At 43.5% G+C, this 13,944-nt stretch overlaps 1 protein-coding gene across 5 annotated transcripts in view; it reads right to left on the bottom strand.

The window, feature by feature from the left end:
* Positions 1–2,975: 2,975 nt before the first annotated feature.
* LOC111979284 (titin homolog) overlaps positions 2,976–13,944 on the bottom strand; it is a 28,655-nt gene continuing 17,686 nt past the window's right edge. For all 5 annotated transcript variants that reach the window (XM_070449063.1, XM_070449064.1, XM_070449062.1 and 2 more), the window contains 13 exons: positions 9,595–9,642; positions 9,427–9,504; positions 9,274–9,342; positions 9,114–9,185; positions 8,953–9,012; positions 8,744–8,818; positions 8,500–8,559; positions 8,310–8,372; positions 8,145–8,222; positions 7,996–8,035; positions 7,810–7,861; positions 7,277–7,691; positions 2,976–7,149 (listed from right to left, as the gene is read on the bottom strand). In XM_070449063.1, the coding sequence (XP_070305164.1) occupies positions 5,407–7,149; positions 7,277–7,691; positions 7,810–7,861; positions 7,996–8,035; positions 8,145–8,222; positions 8,310–8,372; positions 8,500–8,559; positions 8,744–8,818; positions 8,953–9,012; positions 9,114–9,185; positions 9,274–9,342; positions 9,427–9,504; positions 9,595–9,642 (2,853 nt within the window). In that variant the 3' untranslated portion in view covers positions 2,976–5,406. The remainder of the gene's footprint in view (positions 7,150–7,276; positions 7,692–7,809; positions 7,862–7,995; positions 8,036–8,144; positions 8,223–8,309; positions 8,373–8,499; positions 8,560–8,743; positions 8,819–8,952; positions 9,013–9,113; positions 9,186–9,273; positions 9,343–9,426; positions 9,505–9,594; positions 9,643–13,944) is intronic.

Below are 13,944 nucleotides of genomic sequence, written 5' to 3' on the forward strand. Positions count from 1 at the left end.
TCAGGTTGGATGGGGAGCGTTACTGCACAGCTATTTTCAGGTCTGTCCAGAGATGTTTGATCGGGTTCAAGTCCGTGCTCTGGCTGGGCCACTCCAAGGACATTCAGACTTGTCCCGAAGCCACTCCTGCGTTGTCTTGGCTGTGTGCTTAGGGTCGTTGACATATTGGACGATGAACCTTCGCCCCCAGTCTGAGGTACTGAGCGCTCTGGAGTAGATTTTCATCAAGGATCTATGTACGTTGCTCTGTTCATCTTTGCCTTGATCCTGAATAGTCTCCCAGTCCCTGCCACTGAAAAACATCCCCACAGCATGATGCTGCCACCACCATGCTTCACGCTAGGGATGCTGCCAGGTTTCCTCCAGACGTGACGCTTGGCATTCAGGCCAAAGAGTTCAATCTTGGTTTCATCAGAGCAGAGAATCTTGTTTCTAATGTTCCGAGAATCTTTTGGTGCCTTTTGGCAAACTCCAAGTGGGCTGTCATGTGCCTTTTACTGAGGAGTTGCTTCCGTTTGGCCACTCTACCATAAAGGCCTGATTGGTGGAATGCTGCAGAGATGGTTGTCCTTCTGGAAGGTTCTCCCATCTCCACAGAGGAACTCTGGAGCTCTGTCAGTGACCATCGGGTTCTTGGTCACCTTCCTGACCAAGGCCCTTCTCCCCTGATTGCTCAGTTTGGCTGGGCAGCTAACCTTAGGAAGAGTATGATGGAAAACCTGTTTTCGCATTATGGGGTATTGGGTGTAGATTGCTGAGGACATTTTGTTTTATTTAATCCATTTTAGAATAAGGCTGTAACATAACAAAATGTGGAAAAAGTAAATGGGTCTGAATACTTTAAGGCACTGTAAATGTGCCCATCTGGGGATCTGATAGTAGTTCTGATTGGCTTAAGGCACCACCACTAATGAGCTGTGGAGCTTCTCAAAGTAATGTTTTCTTCACCTCAAACAGCAAGCAGTCTGTTTTTACAACAATTGAGAATGATAATATTTCTAGCTCTCTCCCTTTCGATAAAGGGAAAAATGTCATGCTCTGATCCAGTGGAAACGTCATAAAATAGGCCTACCTGATTACTTCTTATCAGTGCTCGACTTAGACTAAAATAGGTTCCGGTACTCATTTTGGGTGCTGATACTGTTTATATTTAGGTGCAGGTGCTTCACAATTATTTTGAGATAATATTCTATAAGAGGAACAGGAGCTCAAGCAGTAGAACATTTGAGGTGCCGGTACTCCGCTCTTGTGAGCTCCTGCCCATGTCAAGCACTGCTTCTTATCCCTTGTGCAAATAGCCTACAGTTGTGAATAACATGAGTTCACTGGAGCAGGAAACAGAGGCCCAGAATATTTTATACGTTTGTTGAGCTTCGGGTAGACCCAAGTTAATAGTTGATTCAATGTTTCAAGTTTGTTGCAGCCAATATGATTTATATGATATTTATTTATCAGGATATTTTCTACCTGCACAGGATGCAATGTTTTTATTTGTTGGCCTTATGTAGGCTATTTTTACATAGTTGACAATGGCAATAGAAGTTACTTTTTAGGTTTATAATTTTCATTTAGATTTGGATAGAATTTTCATTAATCACATCACACTGATTGAGATACAAACGGCATTAGGCTGTTATAAATTAAATGAAACTATTCCATGAAAATGTGCATATGAAAACCATAACTGGCACACAGATTGGTAGAAATGGTAAGATAAATTTGCATTCCACGTGAGAGAAGTTGCAGACTCTTCTTGTAGCCTATTACCGACAACTTCAGGAGAGTAATGGCAGAATCTGCGAAAGCCAGCAGGAGCGGGAGGAGAATGGTTGGTTAAGGTTAAGTTTTTCTTCTTCTGGTTATCTTGATCTCTGGCTCCCTCTTGAGTCATTTGTGTCTTATTTCATCAAACCGTAACTTTAAAGCATCAGACAAGCTCAATGCATATAGTTGATTTTACAAACATTTGGTCAAAAGAACAGACGGTTTTTGGTCGACCGAGATTAGTCCAGGACAGCCCTAGAAACAACAATGTCCCAGTGATGTGTATACCTGTCCGTTTAGGCTGGCTGAGTCCAGAGGATGGTGGTCACTAGATTGGGCTGGTGAAAACACAAATTTATGATAGAGACGTGTTGTATATTTGTGTATGTAAACTTGTGTGTGACCTGGCAAAAGCTAAAGATGGGTTCCCCTTGAAGGCTGATAGAATTATGTCCTGTCCAGCTGTTCTGGAATCAGCTCAAGTGTCTGCCTCTATAAAGATATAACACAGAGATAGACACACAACTGATAACTTAGCTATACCTCATAAGAATGTGTCATGACATCATGTGTTGCCATGCATACAGTATTGTGATTTTCACATTCCATGTTAAATTTTCACCAGATTCATTCTTTCACTCTCTCTCTCATACTAGATAGCTACTCTCTCTCTCTGACACACACACACACAAAGATGGCTTCAACCTAACATGTTTAGGAAATATCATTCAGTGGGTTAACATTAGCCCTTTTGTTAGCTCTATAGCTAGCTGATTAGCTAGAAAAGCGAATTGTAGCAGCATCCAACCTCTTAACTGTTACTTTACATTCCATTTCCTGGACTACACTAGCTAGTCATTTCACATAAACTTCCACTCAACATTCCATAGCAGTATGCGCTATAGCTACACATTGTGTCCCCCTACCCTCTCCCTCCCTCAAAGTCTTCAAAATAATTTTGAACTTAAGTTTCCAATGAAGCACTGAAATGTCCACTTGCAGTTTTCCACTCTCCTCCCCTAGCATTCAGCGCTTCCGGTTCGTTGCATGAGCGGTAAGATTATTTCAATAATCACTCTATTGCAGCATTACCTTATCAATTTTTAGTTGAATATTACATGTTACAATCGATATATAGGCATGTATAACCGCACTGTATCTGCCAGCTGTACATTTGCTATTTAACACAACAGTTGAAAATGCAATGGAAACACATTGAACTGTAGATTTTTATTCAGTACATGAAAACTTAAGCAAAAAAAGTACATTTCGTCTGCCCTACGTCATCACGCACTGATTTTTATCCACAAGTCCATTTGGTAGAAACACCACTGGTGGGAAAATGCGCATATTTTCTTTATACTTATTTTTGAATGAAAATCTGTTGCCAATTGGTTGGAAACCAAGCTAGTGAGTGCATTCTGACATCACGTGCATAAAAAAAACTCACGCTGGGGACCGTTAAAGATATATGGAACTCACCAATGAAAAGGTTAATTCAACTGCTGAAATCCCTCTCACTTCCTGGTCAACAGATTTTCTCGTGGAGTTTTCGTTCAACAGGATTTTCAGTAGGCTACATTCATTTTAAGCCATCCCTTTTAAATACTGTGTACCTTTTTAAATTCAAATCCTGTCAACAGACTGACTAGAATACATTGAGAATGGGTTCAGAATGTAGAGATCAATAAAAGAAAGCCATCTAAATATATGCATATTCGTCTCCGTTTCAGCACCAACTGGTAGATTTAAAAATACTCTGATTATTTAGACACATTTTAGGGTTAAGAAAGTATGTATGAATCATTTAAAAAACAGGTTTGGAGAACATTTACGCACAGAATGCATTTATGAGTCAAAAATACACCCTGAAAGTTGTCATATTCAATCCATGAAATAATGGAAGGTGGGGAAAAGTGCATAATAAGGAATGAACAATAATTATATCTATCCTATTCCTCACTAATCATGACTGGTCCAGTCGTCGTGAACCGTGTGCCAGGCTCCAGGTTTAACCTGCTACGTGTGGTCTGTGCTCCATAAGGATTCAAATAGGCTACATGTCCCAAATTATTGCACAACATTAGCCTAATATGAACCACTAATGCTTAGCGACCCTGAGGAACAACTCCACAGACGTGACCGAGGAAAGACACAAACGGAATGGAATGATGCAAAATGTAAACTACAAATTGAAGAAAACGAACATTAAAGTGACAGTTATAAATGTATGTGGGTATTACTGATGGTGGCTCCCAATAGTGTATAATATTTAACATGATACAAATTGTAAAATAAAACGTAGAAAAACCCGGGCAGACACTTAAAACATTCGAAAGCGCATGCATCAAATCGTCAGGTTCAACTCTACAGAAGTCTATAGCTTGGATCTCCAAATTTCATCTACGCAAATTATGAGGGCGCACAATAAAAATTCTGAGTAACGGTACAGCTATTTATAGCCTAATTCACTTTGGAAAAGGTACCGCAATACATGTCATGTTGATATGATTTTCAGTTTTCTTCCATATGACTGGTTTCACGTTCTTCTCCAGGGATCATAACGATGGATGATCTAAAACAATTGCTATGTGTATTTGCAATCCCTTTCTCCAAACGGATTACTCACTTACATAGCTCTTATCAATGTATGTATTACAGTGCATGGAGAATGCTGTCATTTATATATTTTTAAAAAATAAAGTAGATGCTTTTTCACTTGAAACCGGCAGGTTCGTTCCAACCTTATTCATGATTTCCTTTGCATAAAGGTGGTGGAATTAAGGCAAAATCAGAATATGGAGGATCTATACACACCTCTGCCACACCTCCGTTTTATTAGATCTCCACCCCGAACAAATAGCGGGTGAATAGCATGCTTTTCTCTTGCTTAAATTAAGGGCAGAATACGCATAGAGAGAAAAGTGCATAAAAAAAGTAATTACGTTCCATTTATGTGCGCTTAATTCGTGTCAGAATCGGTCCAATGAGCAGCAGCCATTGCTCTATAAAGTGCTTTGAGTCAGTGTGACTCTTCCTATGGAGTTAATTGACATCTGTATGAATTGCTACCAGCTTTTGGGCAGCGATTTGTTCATATAATGTTGGTTAACCGAGAACTAAAGTCCCCAGCATTTGGTCAGGTGCTCGATTAAATTCTTGGTCCATACATGTTAAGTGAAGAGATGGAAGAATGAGGAGCGGAACAAGGAGCTCCACCCTCTTTGAAAGTTATGGCCGAATGTCCACTCCACTTTCGAAATTCTAAACATGCTAACACCTGCGAAATCGTGACTTGTCCAAATAACCAGTGACAAAAAACTCAAACACCGGAACTTCTGCTGCTTGTTATTCCATACATCCCATTCCTTCCAGACAATTGTTTATGTATACCTGTCCACGAGAAATTCATTTTCATTCAACAATCTTTACAGTGACCTTGTTTAAAAAAAAAAACGTAAAAAAATCCCATTGTCATGAAAAATGTGTATAAAAAGGCACATTTGAGTTCCATTGCTCTATCAAATATTAAAAACACAATGACTGTCTTTGTCTCAATATGTCTCCAAGTAAATAATATAAAACCAAACACTAGGTTAATCCCTTTTAGAATACTTCTTTAAGTACTCAGTTAATAATGCATCAGATGTAAAATTGGCAGATGGCTTTGGAGCGTGGACGAGAGCCTTGGCGGACAGGCTTCTGCTCAGCATCACCATCTCTCCTGTTCCTTTCAACATCACCCTCCTTCCTGTCCCTTTCACTCTGATGAACCTCCTCATCTTCATTTCTGATGCCCCCCTCCCTACCACTTTCAAATTTTCTTTGCATTTTCTCAATCTTACTCCCACGCTTTTCCTCAGCTCTTTCCCTCTTACACCTCAACTCCCTGTCTTTGTTTTCCCTCCTGGACATTCTCTCCATCACTCCTTCCTCCTTAGAGTTCCCTTTAGCTGTCCCTCTCTCAACCCCACTCGTTCTTTTCACCTCAGATTCCTCTTTTGTCTTCCCCCTCTCTGAGTCTCCCTTTAAGTCAACACTGTACATATCTTTACTTCCTCTATCCATCTCTGCTCTCAAGTTCCTAACCCCCCTCTCTACCCCATCCCTTTCAGTCTTACTCGTTCTCTCCATGTCACCTGTTTCAGTTATGCTCCCACACTTCAGATCTTTACTGCGTCTTCTCCCTGGAGCAATCTCTGGTATTTCATCTCTACTGCCTCGCTCCCTCTGACTCCTCTTCTGGATTTGCTCTTTGTCAGTCTTGCTGCTATGTCTGCTTGCGTTTCCTCTTTCTGACGTTTCCCTCACCCTCATCTTAGTCTCCAATCCAGCTACTTTTTGTTCCTTCAATCTTTCACTCTTCCCCTTTTCAGACTCTACATTTTCATTTGAAATCCCTTTCTTTGTATCAGCTGGCTTATTTTTATTCCCTCTACCTTTTTGTTTTTCAGTCTCTCTTGCCTTTACTTCACCCTCCTCATTCGTACTGCTTCTATCATTTCCTTTCTCTTTTTTGCTCTCAACATTTCCTTTTTCATTGGTGTTTCTACTCTCCATTCCTTTATCTTTCTTTTTCCCGTTCTCAGACCCTTTTTTATTCTGAACGCTGCTAGTATCACCTTTCCCTCTACCACTAGTGTCTCCCCTCTCACTCGTCCACTCTTTCTCCATCTCCACTTTCCCAGTCTCGCACAACTTCCCCAACTCTATTGTTTTACTTTTAGGTCTCGCCTTCTTTCCCTCCTCTTTCTTACTATCCTTCTTTTTACTATTCTTCTCCTCCTTAATTTCCCTTTCCTCACTCTTATCTGCCTCCTCCTTGCTTTTATTCCATTTCTGTTCCTCCTCGACCTTCTTGTCCAACTTCTCCTCTAACTGGTCCAGCTCTTGCTCCAGCTGAGCTAGTTTAACTGGGTCTGACTCCAGGTCATCATCCACTTCCACCTCCACTTCCTCCTCCTCCTCGTACTCTTCCAGCTCGATCCCATCCATGGTTTTCTGCAGCTGGGTTTTCACCTTGTTCAGCTCCAGTAGCCCATCCTGCAGGTCCTTGCACATCTGTCGGATCTCGGAGGCGAACTTTGTCTTGGCGCCCTTGCGCAGCTCATGGGAATCCTTGGCGAGGAAGAAGACGTCAAGTGCGAGGAAGAGAGCGGACATGACGCCCGTGGTAACGCTGATGGCCTTAACAGCTTTGGCGGCCCCCCCTGCCACGCCTAGAACCTGCACGGTGCTGATGAGCTTGTCTGTGTTGATCATCAGTTTCTTTCCGGCCCGCCCCCCCTCCTTCATCACATGCTTAATGTTGTGGTTCAGAGCCTTCTTGGTTGCACTCTCAGTGTACTTTTCAAAGTTCCCCTCCTGCAGAGCTTCCATACCTTCCTGCAGACACAGAGAGAAAGGACACGTGAGGGATAGAGGGGGAGGAGTGTGTATGTGTATACAGGATGTGAATATGCATGCGTGTGCCAGTTGGTGAGTAAGTGAGAGAGAAAGAACAGTAACCCACCTGTACAAACTCCATACACTCCCTGATATCCTTGATCTCCTCCTGGTAGCCCTGAATCATCTTCTCCACTTTCTTGCAGTCCATGTTGGAGTGCACTGTATCAGTGATGTTGGCCGTTGCCGAGGCGATGCTTCCAGCGGTCGCCACGGAGATGCCTACAGCGGTGACGATGATGGAGGCTCCGAAGGTGAAGGGGGCAAGGATGAGGCCGGTGATGGTGGCCACACTGCCACACACGCTGGCAACTCCTCCCCCCACAGCGGCCGTCACCGTCCTCTTGTGGAACTGGTCGGCTGCGTCGGCCTGGGCCAGCAGCTCCAGGATACGGCCCTGCAGTGACGCTCCCCGCTGGTTGAAGAGACGCACAAACAGCCGAGCCGCCATGAACACACGGTCAGCCACCTGCTCCACCACCCTGAGGGAGGGAAAGAGGGAGAGACAGAGGCGTTTTAAAATTAACTTTCCATGTCAACAGAAGATGGACAATAACGTTTTGAACTTGAACGTAAGGCACAGAGAGATGAATGACTCACATATCTGCTTCATCCTCTTGGAAATGGGATGTTTCATTCCATTGCTCCCAACCTGGTAACCCACAACACAAGAGTTATACTTTTATCACACTTCTCCAACACATACATTCACCAGCACATAAATATTCCCTCAGCCACTTAAATGCACGCACAGACATACAGAAATAGTTTGAGGTGGAAACACACCTTCGACTGATCTCCACCAGTCCAACAGGCCGTCACTCTCCTGGAAAAGAAACAACAATGAGAAAACATGTCAGAGTCATCTCCAAATCAGAGAGTGTGAATGAGTGACAGATACCGAGAGACACACAGGCAGACAGACACACAGATACCTCTTCAGACTCCAGAAGGTTGACTCCGTCAGTGGGGTATGCTGCCATCTCCACAGGCTGGATCTCCACTGTGCTCTCCTGGAACAGACAGACACACATCAGACCACTGGACACAGGCAACATATAAAGCACCAGTATGCATGATACACATGTTCTATAGCTGACCTGCAGTGGGGCCAGCCCTTGCAGCTCCACAGCCTCCTCAATGATAGGCTCCTTATCAGAGTCCTGAGGGAGAAATCAGAAAACCACAGCATCTATTTTACTACTACTGTATTACAAACTATTTTACATAGAGGGGCATTAAGTGATGGACTGAGATGGAGGGGTTGAGGAACGTAAGAAATAGCAATACCCGAGCAGCAGTACGTTTTGAAATCCTCGGGAGAGTTCTTTTCACTTGGAATGACACAACCTGAGAAGCAACTTTGATTTAATATTCAACATGAAAATAACAAAATCATTCATAGTACAACAAAAATATGGCCTTAAAACCAACTGGGACCAGACAAGTAACTGTATTGAGTAGCGACATGAGTGAAATCTCTGAAATCATAGGTCAATCATGGGTCGATTCACCTAAATAACTGATCACTCACCCGTCTCTTCTTCTTGATTGTCCTCCGGCGCCTCAGCTGACTACCTCCTACAGGTGGCTCTGTGTCCATACTGTCCTAATAGAGAGAAATATAGGACGTGTAAACATGACATGTTGTGTACATTGGTTTCTGTTCTGGGTGTAAACTGCATAGTAACATGTATCAGTTGGCTGCAGTTGCTAATGGTCATGTTACATGCCTGTAATTACCTGCTGCTCGATAGGTTTTGGAGTTCTCCTGAAGATTCCTGCAAACCCTCCTTTTTTCTCCTGTGTCAAAAAGACATACACAGTAAACACACAAGGCAAATTGGTGGGTTAACAAAGTGATGATAAAGGTAGGTGTAGGTAAAATAAGGTGCAAGACTCACTTTGCTGGTGGTTGTAGTGTCGGAAAGACTATCATTGCTGGCTGAGAGTTCTTTTTGTGCAGAGAGATTTTCCTACAAAAAAATTGTCATTTTCTAAAACATACTTAATTATATGAAATCAAATGTATTTATACATAAATGTAAGTATACAAAATCTTACCTTAATTGTGGGGATGTCTGAGAGGCTGTCATTGCTGGCAGAAAGTTCCTTGTACTCAGTAAGAGGGTCCTGATATATTTAGAGCACAGGGTTACTATAAACATTCATTTGATTGTACATTGATACTGTTACAGAGAGTGACAACTTTACTACCTTATCAACAGTGGAGCGTGGGGATGGTCTTGGAGACCTTTTGAAAATCCCAGTGAGTCCCAAAATCCCTGTTTTTTCCTACATCAGATACAGAGGGAGTTAATACACTAACACTAACAGTCACTAGAAGTTCCAGACAACAGAGACGACCCTTTCAGGGTAGATTACCTTGCTTTCTGAGAGGTTGTCATTACAGTCTGTTCCCAAATCTGAATCCTGAATTCAAAACAAAAGTACAGTAAGCCTTCAATGTGAATGAAGCAGAGATATCTTGAAGCAGAGACCTCTTTCTCCCCTCTCTCTTCAGGTGACATCCTGCGACTAGTGAGGTCTGGCCGCCCAACAACCTGCCCGCTCGACCCCAACCCCTCTCCAGTCCATCTCTGGAGACCTTCTCACTTCCCTCATCAACTCATCCCTGACGACTGGCTGTGTCCCCTCTGACTTCAAAATGGCCAGAGCTTCTCCCTCCTCAAGAAACCAACACTCCCGACTCATCTGACGTCAAAAACTATAGACCTGTCTTTTCTTTCCAAAAACACTTGTGTGCTGTCTCTGATTAACTTTCTCGTTATCTCTCTCAGAATGATCTTCCTGACCCTAACCAGTCAGGCTTCAAGACAGGTCACTTAACCGAGACTGCTCTTCTCTGTGTCAAAGAGGCTCTCCGCACTGCCAAAGCTGACTCTCTCTCCTCTGTTCTCATCCTCCTAGATCTATCCGCTGCCTTCGACACCGTGAACCATCAGATCCTCCTCTCCGCCCTCTCAGGGCTGGGCATCTCAGGCTCTGCACACTCTTGGATTGCATCCTACATGGCAGGTCGCTCCTACCTGGCAGGCTGCTCCTACCAGGTGACATGGAGAGGATCTGTGTCTGCACCATTTACTCTCACTATCGGTGTCCCCCAGGGCTCGGTTCTAGGCCCTCTCCTCTTCTCTCTATACACCAAGTCACTCGGCTCCATCATATCCTCACATGGTCTCCTCTATCATGCGGATGACACTCAACTACCCCCCCCCCCCCCCCCCTTCTGACACCTAGGTGGTGACATGCATCTCTCTGGATGTCGGCCCACCACCTCAAGCTCAACAAGACGGAACTGCTCTTCCTCCCGGGGAAGGTCTTCCCCCTCAAAGACCTCTCCATCACGGTTGACAACTCCCCAGTGTCGCCCTCACAGAGTTCAAAGAACCTTGGCATTACCCTGGACAACACCCTGTCGTTCTCTGCAAACATCAAAGCAGTGACCGGCTCTTGCAGGGTCATGCTCTACAACCTCAGTAGAGTACGACCCTACCTCACACAGGAAGCGGTGCAGGTTCTAACCCAGGCACTTGTCCTCTCCCGCTTGTCCCATCAAACCCCTGCAACTTATCCAGAACACTGCAGCCCACTTGGTTTCCAACCTTCCCAAGTTCTCTCATGTCACCCCGTTCATCCGCACACTCCACTGGCTTCTAGTCGAAGCTCGCATCCACTACAAGACCATGGCGCTTACCTACAGAACAGCAAGAGGAACTGCCCCTGCCTACCTATGCTCAAACCCCACACCCCAACCCGAGCACTCCGTTCTGCCACCTCATGTTCTTGGCCCTCCCACCGCTACGGGAGGGCAGCTCCCGCTCAGCCCAGTCCAAGCTCTTCTCTGTCCTGGAAGCCGATGGTGGAACCAGATTCCCCCTGAAGCTAGGACAGTAGAGTCCCTGCCCATCTTCCGAAAAGATCTTCAAACAGTGTCTTAAATAATCCTCCTCCTCACCTTGACCCCCACCCCCCCAAACATTTAAAAATGTAATTAAATTAACCAGCACTTGCACTTTGAACTCAAAGCAAGTATTTTTAGGGCTTGATTATTAGGTTGCATAAACCTTTTGGCTTTCAAATTTGTTTTCTAAAACAAAGTGCATTCGGAAAGTATTCAGACCCCTTCACTTTTTCCACATTTTGTTATGTTAACAGCCTTATTCTAAAATGTATTATTGTTTTTTCCCCTCATCAATCTACACACAATACCCCATAATGACAAAGCAGAAACACGTTTTTAGATTCTTTTTTTAAAATCTAAAAACCTGTGAAACGTTTATATTTATATATAAATATAAACGTATCGCATTTACTTAAGTATTCAGACCCTTTACTCAGTAGTTTGAAGCACTTTTGGCAGCGATTACAGCCTTGAGTCTTCTTCAATATGACACTACAAGCTTGGCACACCTGTATTTGGGGAGTTTCTCCCATTCTTCTCTGCAGATACTCTCAAGCTCTGTCAGGTTGGATGGTGAGCGTCGCTGCACAGCTATTTTCAGGTCTCTCCAGAGAAGTTTGATCGGGTTCAAGTCCGGCTCTGGCTGGGCCACTCAAGGACATTCAGAGACTTGTCCTGAAGCCACTCCTGCATTGTCTTGGCTGGGTGCTTAGGGTCGTTGTCCTGTTGGAAGGTGAACCTTCGTCCCAGTCTTAGGTCCTGAGGGCTCTGGAGCAGGTTTTCATCAAGGATCTCTCTGTACTTTGCTTCGTTCAACTTTCCCTTGATCGTGACTGGCCAGGTGATGAACGGTGCCTGGTTTCCTCCAGACGTGACGCTTGGCATTCAGGCCAAACAATTCAATCTTGGTTTCAGCAGACCAGAAATTAAATATTGTTTCTCATGGTCTGTGTCCTTTAGGTGCCTTTTGGCAAACTCCAAGCGGGCTGTTATGTGCCTTTTACTGAGGAATGGCTTCCGTCTGGCCAGTCTACCATAAAGGCCTGACCAAGGCCCTTCTCCCCGATTGTTCAGTTTGGCCGGGCGGCCAGCTCTAGGAAGAGTCTTGGTGGTTCCAAACTTCTTCCATTTAAGACTGATGGAGACCACTGTGTTCTTGGGGTGCTTCAATGCTGCATAATTTTGGGGGGGCTTGGTTTTTGCTCTGTGAATTGTGGGACCTTATATAGACAGGCGTGTGCCTTTCCAAATCATGTCCAATCATTTGCATTTACCACAGGTGGACTCCAATCAACTTGTAGAAACATCAAGGATGATCAATGGACACTGATGCACCTGAGCTCAATTTCAAGTCTCATAGCAAAGTGTCTGAATACTTATGTAAATAAGGAATCTGTTTTTTTATTTGCAAATATTTCTAAAAACCTCTTTTCACTTTGTCATTATGCGGTATTGTGTGTAGATTGAGGATCTTTTTTTTCTTCATCCATTTTAGAATATTGCTGTAATGTAACAAAATGTGGAAAAAGTGAAGGGGTCTGAATACTTTTCCGAATGCACTGTAAATAAGGATAGGTAGCTGCTAGTCAGAGTCTGAGACAGGCACGCTGCCTTTGACTGGTGAGGGAAAAGTGTTCTTGAGCCTACTGCCTGAGGTTCAGAGAAACAGGCCTTTTCTAATTATGTAGCCTACTAGAAACCAGTTGTTTCAAAGTTTGTAATACTACCAAAGTTGTCTTTGCACTCACCAAATTGAGCCCAATATAACCATTACCAATTATCACTAGTTTTGAGAAACTGTTCACACTTGAGATACACATCTCATCACCTTGCAATAGAAACTTTCTCCATTTGAAAAATATAATTTTCTCTATACTTTTTGTGAATTTACCATGTTAAATATGACTGTACTTCTTTATTTGTTACAAGTTAGCTCACATAATTAAGGGTTTGTTAAGAAGAGAGAGAGAGAGAAAGAGAGGAGCTATTGCTCCATTTCCCTTACAAGCATTACGCAACTTTTTTCCCCTTCACAAACTATGGCCTCTGAGGATCGGGCCAAACCAAAAATGAGGAAAATGAGGAATTGAGTAGTACTGTGTAGTGTAAAGCCACAGAAAGTCAGTAGCTTTTGTGGGAAACTTATTTCCAATCCATCAAATTCATCATGGTATATTATTGAGGGGGTCAAATTGGCCTATCTGGCTATATCTATTCAGGCGAGTGTATTTATCTCCTGTATAGCATATTCATTATCTCTCAGTTTTTGTCTATTACAGCACCATCCCCATGTTCATCTTCCTCCGTGTGTTTGAATAAAGTTCCTGTATGTATTAACTCTTGAGCAACTTAATTACCCTCTAACCGGGGGCGGTGTCATAAATAAACCAGTAAAATACGTAGAGCCGGGTCGCTCTCTTTCAGCTCTCCCTACATTTTTTATGTTTGCGCCGCACCCGATCGTATAGCTGTACAAACAATAAGCAATCTGTTCGCTAACTCACCCAACCTATGTTGATTGACAGTTTGCTGGTCCAGTCATTGGGCAGAGTGTGCGTTTCACTATCCTTGTGCATGTTTTTTTGCAAGGCCGATGGTGCGGCTACTGTCTTTGGCTTCGAGGAGAGTAATCCACAGAGACTCTGTGCCGTAGAATGAATGACAAAACCTGGCCAGATAATTTCAAGTCATCAGTCTCAAGTCAAAGTCGAGTCCCAAGTCCAAGTGAAGTCTCAAATGTATTTATTTTCAATCAAGTCGAGCCTCAATTCATCAAATTTGTGACTCGAGTCAGACTCCACAACTCTGCC

This window comes from Salvelinus sp. IW2-2015, linkage group LG19 (assembly GCF_002910315.2).
Source record: "Salvelinus sp. IW2-2015 linkage group LG19, ASM291031v2, whole genome shotgun sequence".
Classification (NCBI taxonomy): domain Eukaryota; kingdom Metazoa; phylum Chordata; class Actinopteri; order Salmoniformes; family Salmonidae; genus Salvelinus; species Salvelinus sp. IW2-2015.